This window comes from Phaseolus vulgaris, chromosome 3, assembly GCF_000499845.2.
Source record: "Phaseolus vulgaris cultivar G19833 chromosome 3, P. vulgaris v2.0, whole genome shotgun sequence".
Lineage (NCBI taxonomy): Eukaryota > Viridiplantae > Streptophyta > Magnoliopsida > Fabales > Fabaceae > Phaseolus > Phaseolus vulgaris.
Genome location: NC_023757.2, coordinates 45,332,499 through 45,358,392, shown reverse-complemented (window position 1 = coordinate 45,358,392; position 25,894 = coordinate 45,332,499). Strand labels below are relative to the sequence as shown.

The window sequence follows — 25,894 nt, the reverse complement described above, 5'->3', positions numbered from 1 at the left end:
TTTTAGAGAGCTTTGAATCATAGACTTCTATAGATATAGATAAAGTTTAGATTGTTTGCTTTGATGAAATTCTTTACACGCAACGGATTAGGAAAAAATCTTTCTAAAACTTGCTTTTGTAAAACTCAAATGCATATCAATAACACGAAATATAATTTGATAAACTACGTTTAAATAAAGTTAATTACAATTCTACTATCGTTGAGTAATATTATCATTATTATTTAGATTTATCATTTTGGATTAAATTATAAATACTTTTTTATCACTATTTTTTAAACACAATCATTTTCAACTAAATTACAAATATTCTTTGAACGTAATTACTCTTGATTAAACACAAATATTTTTTTACTCAATTACTCTAACTATAATATTTTGTTCAGATAAAGGTTGTAATATAAAATATCATAAGTTTTGTTTATTGAACAAAATAAACATCGACAAATACAAGTTTAAGAACATTCTTTTAGATAGTTATGAACACAAATAATATTCTTTCTCATTGAAAAAAAAAAAGATTAAGGATTGCTTGGAAATGTTAAAGAACAAATTTCTAAGTGTCATCAACTTTTTTCTTTAGAAATAACTTATTTATATAGATCTGGAAAAAACAAAGTCGTTACAAATCATTTTGTGAGTTTTAAAAGTCTTTTATCTTTTTAGCTTATCATTTGTTCATATTCAAACAGATCTAATAAATATTTTTTTATACAACATTAAATGTATGTAACTTTTTTACACAACCTTTTTTATATATGAGATGACTTACTAATTCTAAGATAGATAATGTCCTCTAGTTTAAGATAAGTAATGTCCGTAAAACGTCTAACTTTAACATAATTTATTAACTAGTATTTAGTTTTTTTTTTTAAATTGTTTGTGTAAATCAATTTTAAACACAAATCTTAATGATGACCCTTTAAAAAAATATTCTCTTCAAAAAAAAATATAAACATTCACGAATAAATATTTATAAATCTTGGAAATGTACTACTAATACTCAAAATGATTTTTTATCAGATAAAACGTACTTATCGTTTATATAAATAAAAACTTATAACACAAAAAGTACAAATTGAGAGCATGTATCCATTCCATTACTATACTTAAGTTTGTTAAATTAAACAAAAGACTTACATTTGACAAGAGTTGATTATTGTAAAAATGATATTTTTTTTCTTGTTTAAAAGTCAAAACTAAATTATATATTTTTGCTTGTTTACACGTTTCAGCAATAGTTTTAAATCAACCAAGTGACGAAATCCTCGTGTCATGTTTCGCTTTCTCATTTTCCTTGGTCTTCAAATAACTTGGCAACAAAGTCATCTGGACTTAATTATCTAAAATTGTGTAGTGTGGAAAAATTAGACTCAGTATATTTCATTAGAAAATAAATATAGTTCTTTAAAAGTGAAACGACTTAACACTTGAACAAAATAAAGAAAGTACTTAAATATATGGGGTGTATTCTTAATTTGAGAAATGATCTTGAAACATGTTGTATAATAAAAAGAGAGGTAAAAATAGAAAGAAAGAGTAGCTTAGCTTTGTAAAGTAAAGAGGGGAGAAAAGACAAAGAAGATGATGAAGAAGAGGTAATTATAAAAAGAAGATGCAGTTGATGTGGACATGATATGGAACAAGGTTAATAGGGTGTTCCCTAGCGCAGACAATTCAAGGCGTCCATGTCTTCACCATAAAGAATAATTGATGAGGCAATTTGTAGGATGCTTCGTGCTTCCATCGTAGCACCATGGTTGAAAGTTGCCTAGACGTTAAAAAAATCACCTTTCTCCCCACTATATATACCCCTTTCAACCCAATCCAAACCAAACCAAACCAATTCTTCAAACACCTTGCAATACTTCAAACACTTTACCTGCAAAGACCAAAAGACCTTCAACTTAAGGCATGGCCAACGCAGCTGAACTTTCAGCTTTGAATCGCATCAAGTTGCATCTTTTAGGTGAATTGTCTCCACTCAACACTCCCCAAAACAAACAACCTTCCTTCCAATTTCATCAAACAAACCCTAGCCCTTCTCAATCTTCTTCCTCTGACTCTTCCCTATCCTTCAATAACTACCTTACTGAACTCCTCGAACCTGAAATTCAATTACCCCTTTTCGAATTCGACTCCAAACCCCAAATAATCGACCTCGACACCCCGAAGCCCCTTCAGAAGAAACCTCAAATCAGTCGGAAACCGTCGCTGCAAATCTCTCTCCCCAAGAAAACCGAGTGGATCAAATTTGGGAACCCAGATCCGAACCCGGAGGTGGTCTTGCCGGAGAACCAGCCGGAGAAGAAGCACTATAGAGGAGTCCGGCAACGGCCTTGGGGGAAGTTCGCAGCCGAGATCCGCGATCCGAACAAGCGCGGGTCGAGAGTGTGGCTCGGAACCTTCGAAACCGCCATCGAAGCCGCCAAGGCCTACGACCGCGCTGCCTTCAGACTCCGCGGCTCCAAAGCCATCCTCAACTTCCCGCTCGAAGCAGGCGCGGTGGAGGAGACCGCCGACGCCGAAAGCGAGAGGAAGCGGCGGCGCGAGGAGGAGGTGGAGGAATTGAAGGTAGTGGTGAAGAAGGAGAAAACGACGGAACAGGAGGTGAATTGTTTTAGGGAGATGCCGTTAACGCCGTCTATGTGGACCGGGTTCTGGGATAGTGATGTGAAGGAGATTTTCAACATTCCGCAGTTGTCGCCGTTATCTCCTCTTTCGGCTTTTGGATTTTCACCACTTATGGTGGTGTGAAATTACTAATTCAGGAGTGTTTTGGTTATTTCTGCCACCTCCTGTTTGAGATGAGTACCATGTACATTTAACAAATTTGTTAATTCAACCATCTTTAATCTTTCTATCTTTCTGGTTATAACTATTTTTTAGTCTTTAATCTTTATTTTTTAAATTGAATTTATCAAAATAGCAAGATAATTTGGTTTATAAAATTGATATTTTTAAAAATTAATTTAGTGTTTTTAGAAGGTTAAATTGAGGCATTATTAGTTCAGTAACAGTCACTTAGCACATTTGTATTGTTACATAAAAAGGGAAAAAACAAAATATGGATAGAATAACAATTTTTTTCTCTCCTCTACTTGTTATTCATATGTCTACATAACATATGAATAAAAATATACTCTAAAATTATATTTATGAGATAATCCCAGAGATAAGACATTTTTTTAACCTTTCAGATAAACACTAATACTAGCAAATATACTAACAAAGTACATTTGCAGCTATCCCACACTTCCAAGATACTCGAAAAAGCCGAAGAAATGAAAACTTAGATTAAAATTTCAAGAAAGATGATCTTACCAATAACTACTCTTACAAGAAAAAATGTAAATTCATTTAAAATGATAAATTCATCGAACTACATTAAATATTTAACATCCTATTTATTTATTTATTGTGTGACGTAGTTTGCATAACAAAGGCTTATTACTCTCACATGTACCACAAAAATTAATTATTTTATTTTTTCTCAACTTCAAAGCAATTTTGGATAATTATTCGTTATTGTTACTATTATAAAAAATATATTTTAATAAATAATATAGTTTATTTTAAATTTATATATCTTTTGAAAATAGTTAGTGGAGATTATAAAAAGTTATTATTAACTTAGCAACTAATTTGTATTCTTGATGACACGTGAAATTTATTATTACCATTTGTAACTTTTTAGTCATTAATTTTTTTAGTTTAGTTTTTATGTAAGTATAATTTTACTGGATTTTTTAATTGGATCATTTAAAAAACTTATCATTATAAATACTTTATTTCAATTTTGGTTATGTAAGTTTATTGTTTGAAGATACCTATTTTGTTTGAAATCATTCATCCTTATTTATAGAATGATTAAATAAATAATTATTAGTAACTTTTTTCTGAAAACAAATTTATATAAAAAAAATTAAAATATTACATTTAATTTAAGACTTTAAAGTTTTAATTCTTAATATGAAATCAAAGTCATTTAGAGTTTATTTTAATTAGAGTTGATTGGACTTATTAGTCTAATCGGACCATCAATAAATATATGATTTCACCCACAAGTTGACAACTTTGATGTGAGGGTGTGTTGGAGATTCTACATCAACTAAAGATTAAGACACTAATCCTGAATTTCTAAACGTCACATGCCAAAAAATCTATTGAGATAAACATGAAAACTTAAAATCAATTCAAATAAAAAATAGGAGAATTGAACTTCCTTCAATCAAAATTTTGATCAAACAATTTTAGTCTTATCATTGTCAAGAGTTCAAAGCTTTTATAATAAGATGGTGATTATTTTAAAATAAAATTTAAATAACTAATTTTTCTATTTATATAATTTTTTAATAATAAAATATTTAGATAACATTTTCATTATACCTATTTTATTTTAAAACCAATTTTTTTTTTATTTTACAACTTTTACAAATTAAAATAAATGATGTATAAATTAATTTTAACTGAGGAAGTTAAATTTTTTTTCTTTTTATTCATTTTAAAATCTTCATGGAAAAATCTCTGTAACCTGCACATCATGTTTTTAGTCTCTACTCGTCTCTAAGTACGTAATCTTAACGAAATTTTACATTTGCCAGGAAATTATATATGAACATAATTGCGACCAGTTTGCATAGGTTGGTTTGAAATTTGGCTAGCATAAATGGTTTGGGTTTTTGTTTATCTATTTTTGAATGTGGAGCAAGTGATTTGAAGACTTGTTTTTCACTGCTACGTAGCCACTCACATAAAAGTCCGTTTTCAGTCACACTCACCAAAACTTGGTCAGAAGAACGTGCAGATCTTAATATAAAATAACCACATCGTTAATTACTACTCTTCATACCAAATGCTTTTAATACAACTTCTAACTTCAAAATTAATTACTTTTCTTATTCTAACTTGTTTTCACAACAAAGAAGATAACGTCACAACTTCGAAATGTTAGAGGTTTTACAGAACAACTTCGATTAATTTAATGAAAACAAATGAAAGTATTAGGAATTTTTTACTAAACTTCTATGGATTTTTAACGGGAATTACACTCTGTTTTGTAGATATTTGAATAAAAACATTTCATACCTATTAAATTGTAAAAAAAAATACATTTATATTTCAAAATGAATTATTTACTTTGTCATACAAGTAAAACCAATTCTTCAAAATTTACTTTTGAGATATTATTTTTAAGCATGATTATTTTTTCTCTTTAATTCTGTAAATTTGATTCTTTCAAACATAATTTTGTTTTTAAAGCAAATAAACCTTTACTGTTGTATTCTAACATTAAGGTCAATGATTTAGTTTTTTCATAGACCTAAAAACTTGTATATTGGAAGAACATAATTAGCTACGGGTCTCCCGTAATGTTACAATTCCAAAATAAGTCAACCTATTAACTTTATTTTATAAATTAAAAATTAATTAATATTTAAAATAGTTATTATTAATAAAATTTATAAATTAATATCTAAATATTATTAATATTAATTTAAAAATTATTTTATAATATTTTATTAATAATAGAAACTATATTAGATATTAATAATTTTTACATTTTTAAATTAGTATTTAATTTAATTAATATATTGACTAATTATTTTGTTTATCTAATTACTATTTATATCGGTACGAACTGCACAACCAAGATCTTGACTCAACATCTAGTCCAAACCAACCGACATGCCAATAACGAGACTGATTAATGACTTAGTTTTTGTTAAACTCCTTTTATTAGGTCCATTAACCGCAATTGGCCCAAATTAATTATATAAATTAACACAAATCTCAAAAGATCAGTTACGCAATCATCTAATCCTAAACACAAAGTGTCGAGTGTTGAAGTTCGACTTGAGTATCGGAGTACCTTTTGCAAGTACCATCCGAACTCGGAATTAACAAGAAGGAGGACTGGAAGAACGAGTGTGAGAGTTCAGCCAAGAAAAAGGAGTGAGCTGCAGACCATCGACCGACCAACCGAAGAGGTAGTTCGATTCATTCTCTTGATTCCAACCCCGTTTAAGAATACTATTTAATGATTTTTTTATAGTATTTTTTTTAAAGAAAACAAATATATCCTTATCTACATTTTTTAAAAAATATAATAAGTTTGCGTCTGGTGGGTCAAAGTCGTTACTCCATGTTCATTTGTCCACTTTTATCACTACTTTATAAAAAGTCATTTACTACTTTTGGCATCTGTGTTCATTTTAAACCTAACCACAATATTATTTTAGGCAAGTGAGGACTTTTTCAACAAAATGATATAATTTAGGTATGTGTCAATCTACATCAAAGTTTACAATGTATGTTTTAGATAAACAATTTCCAAAACTATTTTTAAATTTTTTTATAACATCAAATTAATTTATGTAAACTTTTAAATTTAATTTTGAACAAATACATGAGAAAACTTCTTCAAATTAATTTGTGTATAAATTAATTTTACTTTACGGAACTAAATATTTTTTCTATAACTTCTGTTTAAACATACTTTCTATAAGCAAGGACAATAATACATTTTTTTAAATAACTTTTCTATAAATTAAAAAGTAGTGAATAGTGTAAAACTAAGGGAAAGAAAAGTCAAAAAGTTATGAAATTCACAAAAAACTTTGTATTTTTTGAGAAATTTTAATAAAAAAAGCGTGTGGGAAAATATTTTATTATCATTTTTCATGTTTATACTTAGACATTTATAGCTTGGTTTGTTTACTTGCATTTCAGGTTGGGAGCTCGCTGTATATTATACAAGGAGATTGCCGTGACACGAATATACACTCTAGTAGATTCACACATGCGATGCATTTACGCAATGATTTCATTTCAAAAGTCTATAAACTTAGAATGTTCGAATTAATTACCCTATATTTTATTATTTTAACTTTTTCAAAGAAAAATATTTTAAATATAAGTTAAACCAAACACCTAAGTAACTAATGAAAATAATATAATCTGTATTCATTATTAAATTCAAATTATATTCTATTTTAGTTTTTTTTTAATTTTAATTTTTTAAAAGGACTTTATAGGATTTTATTAGACCTAAACATTAAAATTGATCTCATTTGTCATACTTTCAAAAATTATTCCAATGTCAACTTTAATTTGATTTAAACAAAAAGTCATGTCATAATCATAAAAATATTAAAATGAAGTGCAAATTCCAATCCATTTATTATTCATAAAAAAATATTTTAGTTGTTTTTAAATTTTTTTAAAGTAAGAATACAATTGATAAAACGACAATTAATGTAATCTTGAAGAAAAAAAAAATAGAAAGGAACGCTGGAGTGAAGTTTTACCTTAAAAAACAATGTGTCCCAAATTTTTTTCCTTACGATTGTTCTCTAAAAGTATTATTTTTTGGAATGTGTTAAATTTTGACACACTTGCGAAAATTGTTTTCGGAATTATGTAAATACTTGCGTTAAAATTCCAAAATAAGACTATGTTTAAAAAATATAAACAAAAGAGAAGTATATTAGTAGTAATGGAGGGTGTAAATAACATGGTCTTGCTTGTTGGGTTTTCTTGGTTAGGCCATTGCTCTGGGGATTTCTTCTTCCACCCAATTTTCCTTCCTTCCTTTCAATCATAATGAAATCCATTCTAAATTCAATATTTATAATACAAAATTATATTTTGAATTATTCAATCTATAATACAAAAGAGTGTACAATCTAAAATACGAAAATTTACATTATAAAATGTACAATTCAAAATATAAATATTTCAGAATATAAAAGTCACAAATTTTAATTTCTGAATTTAGTAATTCAATAATTCTCTGGATTTTATATTCTATAATTAAAAAAATAAACAGAAAATATCAAAAGTAATTTGGATATTTTTTTTTTGAAGTACGGGGTTAAGAAGAAACTCATGAAGGTGCAGAAAGAATTTCCTTTGCCCTACCAATTTCTGCCTTTTCATGGGCCTGCTTGTTTCGTATTACGCAAATTTCTTCCCGCACCCCCTCACTTTCTGAAAAGACTATTTTACCCCTTTTAAAAATGATTTTCGGATTTTTTTTCCCAAAATATTTTCAGAAGAACGTGTTTTCCAGAACATGTTTTATGAATTCTGGATTTATAAATCAGAAAATAAATAAAAAATGTGTTTTGGAAAAGATGTTCCAGAATGATTTTTTGTCTTTCAGATTTTCTATTTCGAAAATATCATTTGCTTATGGAACCACTATTCCAGAAACACCTAAAACTGTAAAGGACAATTTTGATATTTTAAAAGAATGTAGGGGTGCAGGAAGAAACACCCTTCATATTATTCAGTTTCAGACTTGTGGGCTTGATTTCATGGGCCAAAATTTGGACTGTTTAACATGAAATAGGGGTATTTGTTCATGAAACCTATCAAAACTTTTCCTGTACTTCATCAATTTCTAAAAATATTATTTTACTCCTTTTTAAATAATTTTTGGATTATCTTTTTTGAAATCGATAAAATGTATTTTGGAAAACGTTTTCTGGAAAGAAACAGAATTTTCAGAAAATATTTTAGAAAGGAATTTTCAAAATGTATATAATATGTTCTAGAATCAGTTTTCTAGAATAATTTTCCGTAATTTATTATGAAAAGAACTTTTCAAAGAACAAATTAAATGTAACATTTGATCATTTACCTATTTGATAGAATACAGAAAGAACAGCTAAGCACAGTACAACTAGGTGATCTTCCTTTATTTATTTCTATAAACATTTTCAAAAAATAAATATGAACTGTTAGTAATCATTTTTGACGCATTTCTTATTTGTCAATTGTAAGAACCGTTCTAGTCTTATGAAACGCTTGACACCAAGATTTGCTAATCATTCTTTTTTTAACAAATCTATGACTCTTTTTTCTTTCTAATTTCATGAAATAATCCTTTGTATTTTAATTAAAGTTTAAGTACAATATGCCAACACTCACGTGTTTTTAAATAATTGAGCCTTTCATATTTGTATTGAAAAGAAAATTTAGTTTCTTATTTGTATCGGTCGGCACCGGACGATCGAATGACTTGCGTTAAATGACTTAATTAAATAAAGAACGTGATTATACGTAGAATGAGCAGTTATAATTTCCACTGAATAAGTCAAACACGTTTTCTGGAACATTTTATGGATTTCAGGAGGCCACCAAGCACGATCCAGAGATCACTAAGCACGTCTCTAATCGTCAGCTGCTTGGCCCACATGACCAAGGCCCAAGTCAACTTACTAAAGAGACTTCTGAAAGGGGGAAAGGTACGTTTTTCATAATATCAGAGAATTCTCACTTGAGCACCATCGCTGACTTGAGCGTCGGAGTGCAATCGCAGGTACCTCCGCTAGCCGACCAAGGCACGCGAAGAGGAAATGATACGTGAAGAATAGGACAACCAAGAATGAAGTAAACAGTGTATGGACGTGGATTAACATTACTTGGCCTCCAATATCCATTCGGATACATTATTTATTCCGAAATGTGACCAATTTTGAAATCAAATTTATTTAATATGAATAAATCAAATGCATGAACTCACACAACTGTTTAGTTATATTTAACGTGTATATATATATATAATTAATTAACAATTAATGTATACTATTATAATATAATAAAATTTAAAGATTAAACATATATTTTTATGAAAAATTATAGTTGTAATTTAAATTAATTGAAGGACCTTATCCCTGTTCCATTATTGAGAAACAAATGGAAAATCTTTAGATAATCTTGTGTCGGTTGAAATCACGTGAGAATATTGTCCACGCAATTTCTGTCATTTTCTTTCCATCTTGCCCACGTGCCTTTCTTGCCAAACCCCACCTGTCATTTTCTTTTATAATTACATTTTATATATATATAATCATTTTCTTTATTATTCAACACTCTAATCACGTGAGCTGTGAAGTTACATAATACCTAATATTACCAAATATTGAAAACTTTTATAAAAAATATAGAAAAAAAAACTCTAACCATTTCAACAAATAGACAATTTATATAATCAAAACCAAAGTATTAATGACAAACAGATTAATATACCAACATATCCCCTTTTAAACAAGTAATTAAATTCATTTTCGAAAATAGGCTATATATCTATCTATCAATATATAAAGAAATCAAGTTTTGCAACTTTTTTTTGTTCTAAATGAGATTAATAATGTGATTAGTTTAACTAATTACCTTTGAGAAATCAATATATCTAATTTTATATTTAATTGATTTCAGAAACTAAATTCTTTATACCATAATCCACTATACCTAATACTTAATTAGTTTAAGTAATAACATATTATTTTTTGTTTTATTTTCCATTCTTTTAACAAGTGCAAAGACATGAGGTTGAACAAAATCTGTAATTATATTCTGTTTTCTGTTACAATAGTCATTGATGTAATTAGTTGAATTCAATTTTTGTTATATTGCAATTCAATAATGTTTTAATATTTATTATTTTAATTAGCTTTGGCAGTAACATATTATTTTCTATTTTATTTAAACTTTTTAACAAATCTTGAAAAATAAAGTTGAAATAATCCTTTAAACAAGACTTTCAAGAAAATCAAATTAAAATTATATAACTAATAAGTTATAAATCATATATTATAAATTTATAAACTACAATTTATTATAAATTATAAATACTAGTTTATACTAAATGTTATACCAATCCACATTATCTTCTATTTTAGTTTATGTTTTAATTCAGTAATTAAAGTTGATTTGGTAACATCCTTATATTTTTCCATATGAAATAGTAAAATAAATATATAAAAATAATACAAATATATCTACAATTCTTTCATATAATATTTCAAATTATCTTTTTCTTTATAAGATTTGAAACATTTACATAAAAGAATTAAAAACAAAATTTTAAAAGAAAATAAACATTTTCCATCATCCATCTTCTCACCGAGAAACTTTATCACCTGTAATATCATCTGCTCCCTTGTAAATACACGATCATCACAGATCAAAGAAAAACAACCACAAAACAAAACAAAGGGTAAGCTAGGTATTTTAAAAACTTATAACATAATATAACTTTAAACATCCACATAAATTCATCCTTTCTCATGCATTCCACATAACCATCAAGTGTTTATCAACAATTTCAATAGTCATATTTCTCATGTTAGACTTCTACTGACTCATAACACATAGACACTTGACTCATACTTCCGGAAGACTCGTGCGTTGACTTAGACTCAAAGATCTGCACCTGTCGTACTACATCACTGTGAAATCCACACAACTATGCGCATAATTAATCTCAATATCATCTCTCTCCTAGTATGATATGGTTAACTCATATAACAGGTCAAGTTAGTTATCTTTCAAACAACTTACCCATTCATATGAACCTCCTTCGACTCTCACCACCTGAATAAATTCATCTATATGATTCCATTATCTCAGTAGAGTCAGGATATCTCCTTCTAGACGAATCCCTAATCAATGCACATCCTAAACAATCTTAACACGGTATTTTCTTTCCAGAAAATACTATGTCTTGATTAAAATTCATATTTTGAACCTCATAATATCCAACAACAAACAATTAAATCATACAAATGTTTAGAATATCCAAAATACACAACAATTCATTGACTAATCATATAAATATCTAATTAAAGAGATTTTCAATTAACTATACATGAAATAAAAGTTTACATACTTTATAAGAAAAACTATATAGAAATAAATAAATCAATCTTTTAAAAGCAAATAAAAATTAGTTTAATATTTTTATTTATTATTATTATTTTTTTCTTTAGACTTTAGCTTGAGTTAAAATTCGCTAGCTTGAGCTAAAATCCACCAGAAAACACCCAGAATTTTAGCTTGAGCTAAAATTCGCTAGCTTGGGATAAAATTCCCCAGAGAGCACCCAAAATTTTAGCTTGTGCTAGAATTCGCCAGCTTGAGCTAAAATCCTCCAGAGAGCACTCAAAATTTTAGCTTGAGCTAGAATTCGTTAGCTTGAGCTAAAATCCTCCATAGAACACCCGAAACTTTAGCTTGAGCTAGAATTCACTAACTTGAGCTAAAATCCTTCAGAGAGCACCCAAAACTTGCTAGCTTGAGTGAAATATGCAGAAAAATTCTGCATAACTTAATATACCTATTAGATTATAAATCAATACCTCATTCAATTCAAAAATTATAAATCTACACATTACATTGACAGTTCCTGTTTAGCATGATACAATCACTCTCATTGAATCATTGAGCTATTATGTCCATTTATACATATATATGATTTCTAATTCTAAAACCATTTAAATCAAACAACCAATTCTCAATCACAACACTTTCAATTTCAATCAAACTACAATCTACTCAGAACAATAAATCTTGCAACAAAGTTTGGAATTTATGACCACGTCACACTCACATTCAAATCTTCTAACCTAAGGTTCTCTTACCTGGACTTTAGCAGATGCTCACTAAGAACTCCAAACCCACCAAAAGCTTAATGATACCCTAACCTGCACCACAGAGTCTTGATCACAAATCTAACTATATCACTAGGACCCTGAGCTAACAGAGACTAATTCTGAAGACAAAAACCTCACATGCAAACTTAAACTAAAAGGCAACATAACCAGATCAAAACTAACTCAAAGGAAAAGGAGCCAATAATGAATTTACTCTATCTAAGATTTTGATTGATCAATCTTGTAGAGTTCACTGCCAGGAGTCCAATGGCGGACTCCGATTGTTGATCTGATGAACGAGGAGGTTAGGATTTTAGAGAGAAGGCAAAAAAAAGGAAAATGAGTTTTTTAGAGAGATGATAGTTCTTTTAAAATGAAACCTAAATAACTAAATTTCTATTTATATAGCCTTTTCACTTTAATCATAAAATATTCAGGTGCCATTTTAATTATACCATTTATACTCTAAGACTATTTTTCTCAGTCCTTACAGAGGCAATCTATATCTTTTTAATAAATATTGTATGACATTAAAAAAAATTTATAAAGGAAACAAAGAAATCGATTTATAGGGTTGAGGATTGCACCCACTTATATACAATGAATTGTCCTCATCTCTAATCGATGTGGGATCTCCTTCATATACATATATGACTTTTTGAGAAATTCTGGCACTGATCCCAAAAGGAACAAGAAAAAAAAAAGTTATTTATGCCAACATTGGTTCTTCATACCTTTCGTTCAAATACATATTCTGAGTTTGATGTTATATAGTTAAAAAATATATCCTATAAGAGGATATATAGTTTTGAAGTTTCAATATAATTTTGTCATTTATTTTACAATGACTATGAATAAAAGTAAGGACAACCATTGAAATAACATTGTCAACAAATTTTTTCCTAGTCAAATGTATATTCTTATATCAAGAGTGACATCACTTGCTGAACTCAAATTTCTAATATATGACTTGGAAATAAATGTTTCTAATACTACTCCTAATATAATCTAAAGAGATGCTTTTCAAATGGTCAGATTATTTTAACTGTAATTTCTACATTTATTATATTTTGACATAAGATAATTATTATTTTTAGGTCTTTGATTTACTTTCTCCTAACAATGTTATAGGTTTTATTTTTATTATTAATTTAATATTTATTATTTTTTTGAATGTTTTAATATATTTTTTAAAGATATTTGTGTTATAATTAAATTTTTAAAATTTTGATATACAAGAATATAACTACTGATTCTTAGTTGTGATTTGACTGAGTACTGAAAACGAGTAAATAGAAAATATAATAAAAAAAATAAAAAAGAGTGAAAAGTCTGATTATTTCAATTAAAAAAATTTAAAAAAAACTTGAAGAAAAATTTATGAGTTTATTGATGTAATAAATTTAAGAAATGATAAAGTGATATGTTTATAAAATTATCTTTCTTATTATAAAAGAATTTTATTATTATTAATATGATTTTTACTATTGTTATTATTATTATTTTTTTATAATTACTGTTTATTTTTATTGTTTTTATATTTTTTTTCTAATTTTATTGTTATTCTTATGATTTTATATATATTTTTATAATATAATATAGTAATAATAATATTTTTTATAGATACTATTATTATTATTATTTATATTTAATTATTTATTATTATTATTTGATTATATTATGTAACATAATTAATTATATTACCTAATATAATGTAATATATTTTACAGTAAATATTGATGTTGGGACAGGAGAATAAAAATAAGTTCAAATAGAAATTCTAATTGACTTTCTGCTGCTTGTTTCTTTTGAGTGTGTAAAAATCACTTTCTAGTAAATTAATTCTTCCTTCTAGTAAATTAATTTTTCCTTTTCTTCATAAATTAATTAATGTGTTCTTACAAACTCATTTCTTCCTACATCTTTGTTATTTTTTTTTTCTGATCTTCTCGGTTATGTGTTCTTCTAATTAGTTCTTCCGTTTTCAATGAATGATGGTGATAGAATCTGCGACGTTTAAGTTAGTACGAGTAGAATCTGTAGGTTAAAATTGAGAAAAATTATATTTAACGTCTGATTGTCTATGTTATTATACCTTTTGGTTAGACCCTTGTTGTCATGACTCGCTTGTTGGTCCATCAAGAAACTAAATTACACTTTAATTGTGGTTTGCAAATAAACTGATCTAACATTGCTTAAGGTTCTGTTTGCATCTGAGTGAACGTTCACTCGGACTGAAAAGCATGGAAAAATTTTATTTGCTTCCACTGATTTGAAGAGAATGAAAAGTGATGATTTGCGGGATGAGGGCAAAAATTATCTGTTGTGCCTAGAGAAGAAAAGCGAAGAAACATGAGAAAGTTTATATCATATAAATGAAAAGTCAAAACTATCCTTAACTATTATTTTTATACACATATAAAAATTATGAAATAATAATATATTTAAAATTTAAAATAGAAATACTATGTATAAAAAAGTAATAAAATTTCAAATAATAAATAAAATAATAATAATAAAATAGAAATATAAATTACATACTTAATAATAATTAAATAAATTATTAAATAATAATATTAACAATAATAAAAATTAATTTTTATTTTTATTTTATTTGATTTTAAGAAAATATTTTTTATATATATTTATAAAATTTTAATTAACTAAAATTTGTGTAAAAATATCTCATATTTTATTATTGAAATATTTATTAAACAAAGGGTAAATTTATAAACTTACATTTTACATATTTAAAAAAAAAAAAAAATTTCTTTACAACCATCCTATCACTCACAAGCTTCAATAAACTTTCTTCACAAATCCACTATAATATACCCTAATCCAAACAACTCTTTTTTTTTACACTTTCCTCTCAAATCACTCCAAATTTACTCCCTCAAATCCTCTCCCCAATTCAAACACAACCTAAATGAAAATTTAAGAGTTTTATATATTTTACGAGGTCATGAGTCATTCGACTCTGACAACATAGTACATCCTTGACCCATTCGACTATTTAAGTACGTGTTGCGTCTCTAATACTAACTAAATATAACCTTGTCCTATACTATAATAAATACTATTGGTTTCAGTGTAACCATACAAACTCAAGTATAAATACAACATAAAATATTTGAAGTGATTAGATTGTGAATAAAAAAAATTATGTGTTGATGGATTATTGTTTTCGTACACTTATTTATTTTATTTTATTTTATTTTATTATCATTATTTCTTTCTTTTCTTTCCTTGTCTTCTTTTTAAAATCAAGTATGGCTTTCTAACAACTCTAAAGTTAATAACTCTAAAGTTGAATATAATATAAATGACCCAGCTGTAACAACATATTCAAGTTTCATTTTGCATTGCATGTTTGAAACGTGCTACATTAGCATAGCATGGGTTTTTGAATTTAAAATTCAACTGTGGTATCGGCACTGAATTAAATAATTTTGTATGATATAAAACAAAATACCTGATAGAATTTGGTTCCTGCCATGATTTTATACTATATAAAGAGTGAGAGACATTTGTTAATTAAGTACAAGTTTTGGATATTTTTTATTTTATAATTTTTAATTTTAATGGTTGAATGATTTGTTTTTGTTTTTTTTATAAAAAATTAGATAAAATTTAATATAAATAAAATATCATCATTTTTTGCAATATATATATATATATATATATTATCAGATTATGCACATATTTTGCGGAATTGCATCTTCTGAAAACTAAATCTATATACGTAAAATAGATAGAAATAAATAAATAGTCATTTCATTAATTTAATAGCCTTTTCTATTTCACGTGTGAAACAAAATGTACGCGCAATTACCAATTTTCATTGTAATAATCTCCACGCGGTGCAAATTAAAAATGTGAAAATCATTTACTCAGCATTTTATTTATATTATTTTTTTCGTCAAAATACTGATTAGGACTTCAAATTTTTTTTGCTTTAATTTCTTATGTTGGGACAGTTTATGAATTTAAAAATATTTCTTTCAATCCAAAGAATATGAATTTATCCAAAGACTTTGGAAGAATACGAAATATAACAATTTGACTGAGAATGATAATGTTTTAGATGTCATTTTTCTACTTTCTATTCAAACTTGGATGAAAGATGCTCAACAAGAAAGAAGTTTATATTTTGTTTGAGAGATGGAAAGTGTCAGAATTTAAATAAAACTTTAAAAAATATATTTTTTGTTTTTAACTTATAGTGTTATATGAGAGATAGTTTCGAATTTTGTTTGGAGAGATGAAAGTTTTCAGAACTTAAATGTATAATAAAGTGGTTCTTAAATTAGAATAATAAAGTGATACAAAAAGATGATAATGAATCCTTAAGAGAAAAGGAAGAAGATGATAATGAAGAAATTATAACTAATATAATCAAAATTCTTATCATAAATGAAATTAACGAGTGGGATTCAGTAATTTTTGTTGCAATTAATCATATCAAAGGATGCAGTGGAAGCACTAACAAATATCTGAAACATTTTAAAAGATTTAGAGATAAAATATTACCTAAATCTAAATTTCACCAGAAAAATAATAAAATAAAATAAATTTAATTTTATTAAATTTTATAATTAGTTTCTAATTTTAGATAATTATTAAATTATGAATACACCTTTATATTTATTAAATTAATAAAAAAAATACTTTATAAGTTAATCTAAAAGTATTATTTCTAATATATTATTGATTTTTCAAGTGTTTTTTTACTCATTTCCTGGATATTGTCTCTAATCTATAGTAATTATAAAATAATATCCTCCGAATTAGTTATTATTAATATATAAAAATAGTAATTATAAAATAATATCCTCCAAATTAGTTATTAATAATAAATAAATTAGTATATTTTAGATAAAAGACTTAAAAAAATTAGTTATCAATATAAAGTTGAATTTTAAAAAAATAAATTAAAGACTTAATTCATTTTAATATTCATCATAAATTTATTTGAAAGAAAAGACTTAAATAAAATTATTTATTAATATAAAGTTGATTTTTTAAAACATTAAAGATTTAATTAACTTTAATATTCATAGTAAATTTTGATAGTTTAATTGGATTTCTATTAATTTTTTTATTAAATATTTTTTTTTAAATTTAATTTTTATCTAAGTCACATTACTATTATATTGTCCGTTCATCTTATATTAAAAAAAATGTGAAATTGTGAAAACAACTAGTGAATTTTCTTATTTTTATTAAAAATGTGTTGAATAAAAAAAAGTCACACTCCTCAATATTACAACCTTATCCCAACAACTAAGAATTGTCACCGTCACTACTAACGTAAATGATGATAAAATTATCTTATTATCAATCTTTAATAAAAATAACAAAATTCACTTATTCGTTTACATTAACCGCAATACATTTCATATTAAGTACAAAATCTCCATATTTTAACACGTAGAAATAAATAAGTCAGATGAGAAATCAAAATAATATCCATTAACTAAAAATTAAATAATAAATATTTAATTAAAATATTAAAATTTTAAATAAGTAAAAAATTAATACAAATACTTAAATTTATGAGAAAATTTAATTAAGTAAAAATTAGAAAGTGTAGGGTAGAATAATTAATTACAGTGTCTGGAATGCTATAGAGCACTCCGCTATCATTAACTTGAATAAATAACTTCCCTCGTTTTCTCCATTTATTACTTTATTATAACAAACTTCCAATTTTGTTGCGTTTCTGGTAGATTTTTCTGACATTATATGACTCATAATCACGCATCTTTCAATATGCACCACCAATTTAATGAGCTAAGTGCTGTCAAAACTAGCTTTGTCCCAATGTGGATTGTGCTGAAATTATATCTTCTATTATTTGTTGGCACCCACTTGGATTATCAGCTTCTTCACTCTAGCATTGGAAGAGAAGGTAGAGTCCGCCTCAGAAGAAAACGATGAGTCCCATGACCATGATCACGACCATGACCATGATGTTTCTTTAGTCAAGTCACGGTTCGATACGTGCTAAGGTTGCCTAGAATTTCGTGAAGATTGTAGAATATACGTGGGTACCATCTATATTATATTTACATTTGGACAGTGATTCAGTTTGAGATTTGGGTTGTGAGTTGAGTTCAGACATCTGATTTAGATGGACCTGAAATCGTTCTCTTCTAGTTCCGTGTCTACATCTGATGTTGCCAATGTTGGAAGATCCTATTCCACTTTGATCTCCGGTTTCAGGCACAAAGTTGGAGTTAAACTTTCTAGCCACTTCAAGTGCCGCAGAGGTAACTTACAGTTACCCAAATTCTTGGAGGTTCTATTGTTCTTATTTTTTCCTTTGATTTTTTCTGTTTCTATTTCTTTTTCATGATACTGGACCTGCTTGTTAGTTTGAGCTTCTTCTTTTAGTTTCTAACCAGTAAAACTGAATATCTGAACTGATTTTAGCTGATGAGGTAGGCATAAGCCATGGTTAATTTCGTTAATTCGTTTCTAAAGTCGACATTTTCACTAATAATTGATGCCCCCTTTTCTCTACTTCAAATAATGTGGGAAGTTATGTTTCTTGTTTGAAAAATTTGATTATTTTGTTTTGGATTTTTTGGGGGTCCAATAGGAATGTGGGTTTAATACCTTCTAATGTTTAATTTCAGGGTTGTTTCTGAGGACTTACAGTGGTTCGGACAACGCTTATTTCACAAATAAAGTTGTAAGTAGTTCAGTTGGTCAAGATAATCTTGCAGCAGAAACGAGTTCCCGTAGAATTAATGGAACCAATGGATCAAGTGCCAGCTTCTATCACAGAAATCTGAGAGTGCTTGATGCTTTTGATGATGAATATGGGGGAGTTGTCATTGATTCGGATAGGATACCATCTAACCCATATACCTTCGCATCTTTGTTGCGTTTGTCTCTCTTTCAGTGGAAAAAGATGGTAAATTCTCTGTCCATGGTTTCATCCTCCCTAACATGAACTATGCTACTTGGAAAATAGTCACCTCTAAATGTGATTCTGGTATTTCTTCCTATGAAAATAAATTTTATCCGTATTGCTAGCATATATTGGGGAAGAAGGGCTTCCACGATAAGTCTTGTTTGAGGAAACAAATGCATATCAGTATTTTCCATTTACTTTTATTTTCAGACTGCATTTGTTTGCGCTGTGAAGGCATCAATATCTAAGTTATATATTAAGATATCTGATAATTTACAGGGAAAAAAGGGAATTTGGCTTAAGTTGCCGTTAGAGCAATCTGACCTCGTTCCAGTTGCTGTTAAGGTAATTCAACTTTTCACATGTCTACCAATCACGAAATAAAGAAAATAACATGCAAATGAGAGATTTCCTTCCGTAAGTTCATGTTCACCCTGTACAAGTTCACAAAAATGTAGAAAACGATCAATGGATATCTGTCTCTATTTAGTTCAGCCTTTACTTTTACTTATGGAAGAGTTGTGTTGTTGAACTTATTAGTAACTCATTTTGGTCTCAGGAGGGCTTCCAATACCACCATGCTGAACCAGGATATGTGATGTTAACTTACTGGATTCCTGAAGGACCCAGCATGCTTCCAGCGAATGCGTCACATCAAGTTGGAGTTGGTGGATTTGTCATCAACGACAAAAATGAAGTATGGATATAATAAACCTTAGAAAGAAGCAACTCGTTTGAATCATGCAGGCAGGCACTGATATTTGTGTAATTTTCTGTTTAAAATTTATAAAGGTGCTTGTAGTACAAGAGAAACACTGCTGTCCAGCAACTCTTGGTCTTTGGAAGATACCAACTGGATTCATTCTTGAGGTATTTAACGTGTACCTTCACTGAATTTTCTTTAATGCTCTAGAAATGAAATGTAAGACTAAATTAGAGATGATGTTGAATGGTTATCACATTTATGTAATTATATTGCAACTTGAATTCTTTATCACTTACCTGTTTGAATTGATCTCAGGCAGAGGAGATATATACTGGAGCAGTAAGAGAAGTGAAGGAGGAAACTGGGGTAAGTTTGATGAAATTTTATGTTTTCCTCGGGTGTAAATTGGTATTGAATTTATTCATGGGGTTGTATCGTAGGTTTAAATTCTATAAGGGGCTTTCTTTTTATGCTAGCTGCTTTATGTTGCAGGTCGATACAGAGTTCATTGAAGTCATAGCATTTAGGTAACAACTCCGTTCATACTCCCAGCCATCATGAATGTGTAAATTTTCTTTAAGAAAATACATTTTGAAACTATAACTATTCATTCTGTGTATATACTTTATTCATAAATAACTTATAGTAATTGGATTACTGGATGAGTTTCTCTTCTAATAAACTACTTAGTGACAGAATCTAGCATGGTCAGAGTACGACATGATTTGATTTACCTTTTATTCCAGTACTTCCGCAGTTTTCTTGTTTTTTTCTTCGAGATCTGATGAATTTCATCATCAATTCTAGGCATGCTCATAATGTGGCCTTTGAGAAGTCAGATTTGTTCTTCATCTGCATGCTAAGACCCCTGTCATCTAAGATCATTGTTGATGATCTTGAAATCGAAGCAGCAAAGGTGAGATATTCTTACTCATGATGACAATTAAAGGAAAGAAACTTTTTTGGAGGTGGATAACTCATCTCCTTGCAGTTCCTTATGTTTGTTGTTCTCCATTCACTTGGAATAGTCAATAAATAAAACATAACTTCATTTTTAAATTTTCCATTTCCTTGTTTTGAAATCATCCCTAAATCTATACAGAAAAAACTTTGTTATATTTCCTTTTCCTTGTTTTGCAATCATCGCTAAGTCGATGCAGAAAAATCTTCCATAATGATGTGACTATTACTTTGTCAAATGATGATGAAAGTGTGATATCTTGCTACATTCAAAGTTTAACTGATCTGAATTTCCAAAAACTCTTGTGTGATGTGATGCAGTGGATGCCCCTGGTTGAGTTTGTAGAGCAACCACTCATCCAAGAAGACTCCATGTTCAGGAAGATCATAGATATCTTTATTGCTCGTCTTGGGAAACGATACTGTGGGTTATCAACTCATCAAGTAGTTTCAAAGTTCGATGGCATGGTATCTTCCTTGTATTACAATGTCATCGACAATGAAGATAACTGTGTTGGAAAATGAGAACTCAAAAGCAGCATATAACGCTTCTTGGCTCAATGTATAACAACCGAGCTAACCACTATACTGCAGATATCCAATCCGATATGTATGTTAACATGCAAGTGACAATTTATCCCTATTATGTATATAAATATCTTTCCTGCTTCATCATCACAGTTCCACATTACCAATGATTCTTGCACAAAGAACACCAACATGACTATATTAACTCAGAAGCAGTTAAATTTGAAGGCTAATAACATGTTAGAAACGAAGTGCATAGGTGATCTTCATGAATATTGCCATAGACCTATCAACTCGGGTACTAATTGGAGATATCATATCTATTAAATATAAGAGTCAATTCATAATATATTATTGGATGTTTTAGAAGATATAATTCGGAGTAAATACTATTTTATTTTAATATTGAGTTAGTTTTAAAATTTACTTGAGTTTATTAAATTTATTGTATTAGTTGTTATCCAACATTCATCAATGTTTAGCTCCAAAATATAAATTTGTTACTACTGTAGCTGAAGAAGACGTCTTCCAGTCTGAGTATGACATTGGGAAAGCAGGCAGCGAGATTTTTCCCGTGAATATCACGTTCTCTATCTGTTGCAATTTTAGTAGCTGGTGAAAGGAACAGGGAAGCCCAAAACGACAAGATTTGTTTTCAAAATTCATTTCACGTGTGAAATTGAAACAATACTACGTTTATATTCAAAATAATACTAATTAGATTAAATAGGTATATAATAGATGCCAAACTATTTGACAAAAATTAATTACGTTTCTGAATTTTCTTTGATGTTCCATCTATACACATCTGAAGTATTAGGAATAATTTGAATTTTGATTATTTTATATAAAGCATTTATTGTGTTTAAGTTTTAAATATTTGATCTGGAGGCCTAAACTGCAGGATTTGCAGTGACGTGTAGTTATGCGAGAAAGGCAATCAGTGAATAGTTATTAAAAATAAAACAATTCCCTTTCAGTCTTGGACGGACATAATCATTGCTTCTAATTTTGGACCCTCTAGTTTATGCTCTTAATTCAAAATTATGTTAAATTTTGTATTTCTCCAATGATGACACCCACTACTTTAAATATTATTCTTTACTTTTAAACAACTTTTCCATTTTATTTTATTAAATAATAGAAATTTGTATTCTCGTGTCATTTTTTGGAAAATAATAAAATACTTCTTATACTGTACAACGTATAATTTGAAAATATCTTTATTTAAAGTAAATGTTATCTAATTTCAAAACTAAGTATCTCCAGATATTAGACGGATAGAACAAATAGAAGTAGGGTCATGTCAAGGACAGAAATCACATGTTACTTCTCAATTTTATTGTGTTTACACAAAAATTTTGCAATTAGTTTTTTTTTGGTGAGAAAATGCATGTGGTACCATACCAAATAGTATAAAAGCGTAACTATCAAAAAGTTTGACAAAAAATTCATATAACATATTTTTTTTATTGTCGAGACATAATATAAAAACAAAGAAGTTCCCTTAAATTATGATTCGTGTGGGATATTTATAAGATCTACTCTTTACAAAAGTTTTTTAAACTTTTTCTTCTATACCATTTTTAGGCTTTGTTTATGCGCTTGTATCTGTTCAATTGTGAGTTGTGAGAAGAAAAAAACAAGTACTTGCAGGAGAAGAGTAAAAACATTCTTCAATGTACAGCGAAGAAAGGCAAAAAAAAACTAACAAAAACTTATATAATATTATCTAAAAAATAAAAATTATTTATACATATAAAATAACACTTTATATATATTACAATAATAATAATAAATTATAAAAAATAATAATAAATATAAATATAAATTACATAATTAATAATAATTAAAATAAATTTATTAAATAATAATAATAATAAAAATTAATTTAAATTTAATTTTATGAAAATATTTTTTTAATGTATTTATAATAAAAATAAAATTATTCAATAAAAATAAATATTTTTTATATTAAATATTTTTAAAGATAAGGTTAAATTTGAAAACTTACATCTTATACATTTTCTAAAAATTAAAAATTTTCTTACCACCATCATATCACTCACACATTTCAATAAATTTTCGTCATAAATCTACTCTAATCTACCTTAATCTAAACAATCTCATTTTCTTTATATTTTTTTCTCAAATCACTTCAAATTCACTCTCTTAAATCTTCTCACAATCCATGTCTCCACAATTTATTTTTTCTTCACGATATTACAGTATTTAAAAAAACTAATACTTAATATTTTGATAGCATAAATTTCAAGAAACTCATACTTTTATATTTTTTAAATTTATTTAATTATATTTCACATATTTTAGTTAGAAATTTATTTCACTCTATTTCAGAATTCATAATTTTACCTTGAAAAAACTATTTTTAATACATATTTTTTTTATCTGAAAAAGGATGTATCATGTAGGATCTTTTTAATAATAGATTTCTTTTAACTTTTTGGTTTATTTATATCAAGGAATTCATTAAACATGTTCAATAGCACACACTAAAAACTCAAAAATAAATAATATATGTAATAATAACGCACAGGAATTCTAACACGCCTACACTACAACTTTTGAGTAAATAATGTAAATAACTGTTATACACATGTTGCCCATAAATAATATATATACGGATATAGAATTTTCACACACATAATTTGTTAACTTAATGATATTTTTTTAAAAGGAATATTATAAATTAAAGTAAAAAACTTATAATATTACGTATTATTAATATAATTGTTCATTAAATTTTATGAGAAAATTATTAGGTCCGCCCTTATAAATTATATCATTCATTATTTTCATTCCCAATTATACAGAACATAGAATATTAAATATTTAATTCTGATAATAGAAAATTGGTTTTTTTTTATTTGATTCTTAAAGAGAATCAAATTTATGTCAGAATATATATAATCAATCAGTACATCAAATATACTTTATTGTCATATAAATAATAATAATAATATTTGTATATTATAATTATGATGATATTAATATTAATATTATTATTGATAATATTATTATTAGAAATTTTATTTATAAAAATAATATTAATAAAAAATAATATTAATATTATTACTATTAATAATAATAATAATATATATATAATAATAAATATAGTATTATTAATATTGATAATAATATGATATTAATAATAATAATAAAAATAATAATGATATATAAAAAATAATTTATATACAATGATTAGCTGCGGTAGTGTTCCACTCGTAAACCATATATAATGACTATGAACATTATATACTAACATAATTCATATGTAATCAAGTGTGTTTTTTATTTTTTATTATATGTATTAATGTTGTTATTATTAATAACAATATTAACAACAATAACAATAATAAAACTATTTAGAATATTAATAGTATGCATAATAGTAATAATATAATAATATGTATGATAATAATAATGATATGCAGAAATTTATTGTATATAGTGATTAGGTGTATTAAGTACGGAATAATATGCATATAATGAGTAAATGTATTATCTATCATCATAATAATACAAAGGTCAATAGCTACGATTTAATTCTTCTTATTAATATTAATAATAAGAAGAATAAAAATATATTAATAATAATAATAATAATATAAAAAATTTACATATAAAAAATTATTCTCATCACATAATGTGGATAAATTCCCTATCTAGCACCATTTACATCTTTATTTTCCTATCTAGCACCCTTTTGTTTTTATTTCCCTGTCTAGCACCCTTTTGTTTTTATTTCCCTATCTAGCACTCTTTTATTTTTTATTTTCCTATCTAACACCATTTTAAAAATAAATAAATAAATAAAAAATGATTATTTTTTTAATAATTTTAATTTTGAATGCATTAAAAAATAAATATTTTTAATGTTTAAAATAATTAGAGATATAATGAATGAATAAATAAATGAATTTTTACAAAATAAAAATAAAAAAGTAATAAATTAAAAATGTTTAGTTTAAAATTATTTTTTTTAAAATGAAGAAAATAAAAAATTAAACTATACAGCAACATAAAAGTTGAATCTATAAACATAAATTAGTATTTATTTTTATTATTATTGATGATATAATCATGTTAATTTCAAGTAAAAAATACAGAATATAATTATTAAAAAACCAAAGTCAATTAGTATTAATTAATAATGAACACATAAATAATATTGAAGTGTCTACCCTAAATGCAAAATTCTAAAAAAAAAGCTAATGCAAATGCTACCCTTAATGCTACACTGGATGCATTAAAAAATAAATATTTTTAATATTTAAAATAATTAGAAATATAATTAATGAATAAATAAAT

At 26.7% G+C, this 25,894-nt stretch overlaps 2 protein-coding genes across 2 annotated transcripts; both read left to right on the top strand.

Moving 5' to 3' along the window:
• Window positions 1–1,478: 1,478 nt before the first annotated feature.
• Window positions 1,479–2,878, top strand: LOC137808111 (ethylene-responsive transcription factor 5). Its single transcript, XM_068609063.1, has one exon. The coding sequence runs from the start codon at window positions 1,915–1,917 to the stop codon at window positions 2,755–2,757; it is 843 nt and encodes a 280-aa protein (XP_068465164.1). The 5' UTR covers window positions 1,479–1,914; the 3' UTR covers window positions 2,758–2,878.
• A 15,344-nt stretch (window positions 2,879–18,222) lies between these two features.
• Window positions 18,223–21,712, top strand: LOC137808110 (nudix hydrolase 8). The gene is made up of 10 exons (XM_068609062.1): window positions 18,223–18,492; window positions 18,580–18,718; window positions 19,088–19,368; window positions 19,648–19,713; window positions 19,928–20,065; window positions 20,161–20,238; window positions 20,390–20,440; window positions 20,567–20,601; window positions 20,882–20,990; window positions 21,356–21,712. Exons 2-10 carry the CDS (start codon window positions 18,580–18,582, stop codon window positions 21,557–21,559), a joined length of 1,101 nt encoding a protein of 366 aa, XP_068465163.1. The 5' UTR covers window positions 18,223–18,492; the 3' UTR covers window positions 21,560–21,712.
• Window positions 21,713–25,894: the final 4,182 nt, after the last annotated feature.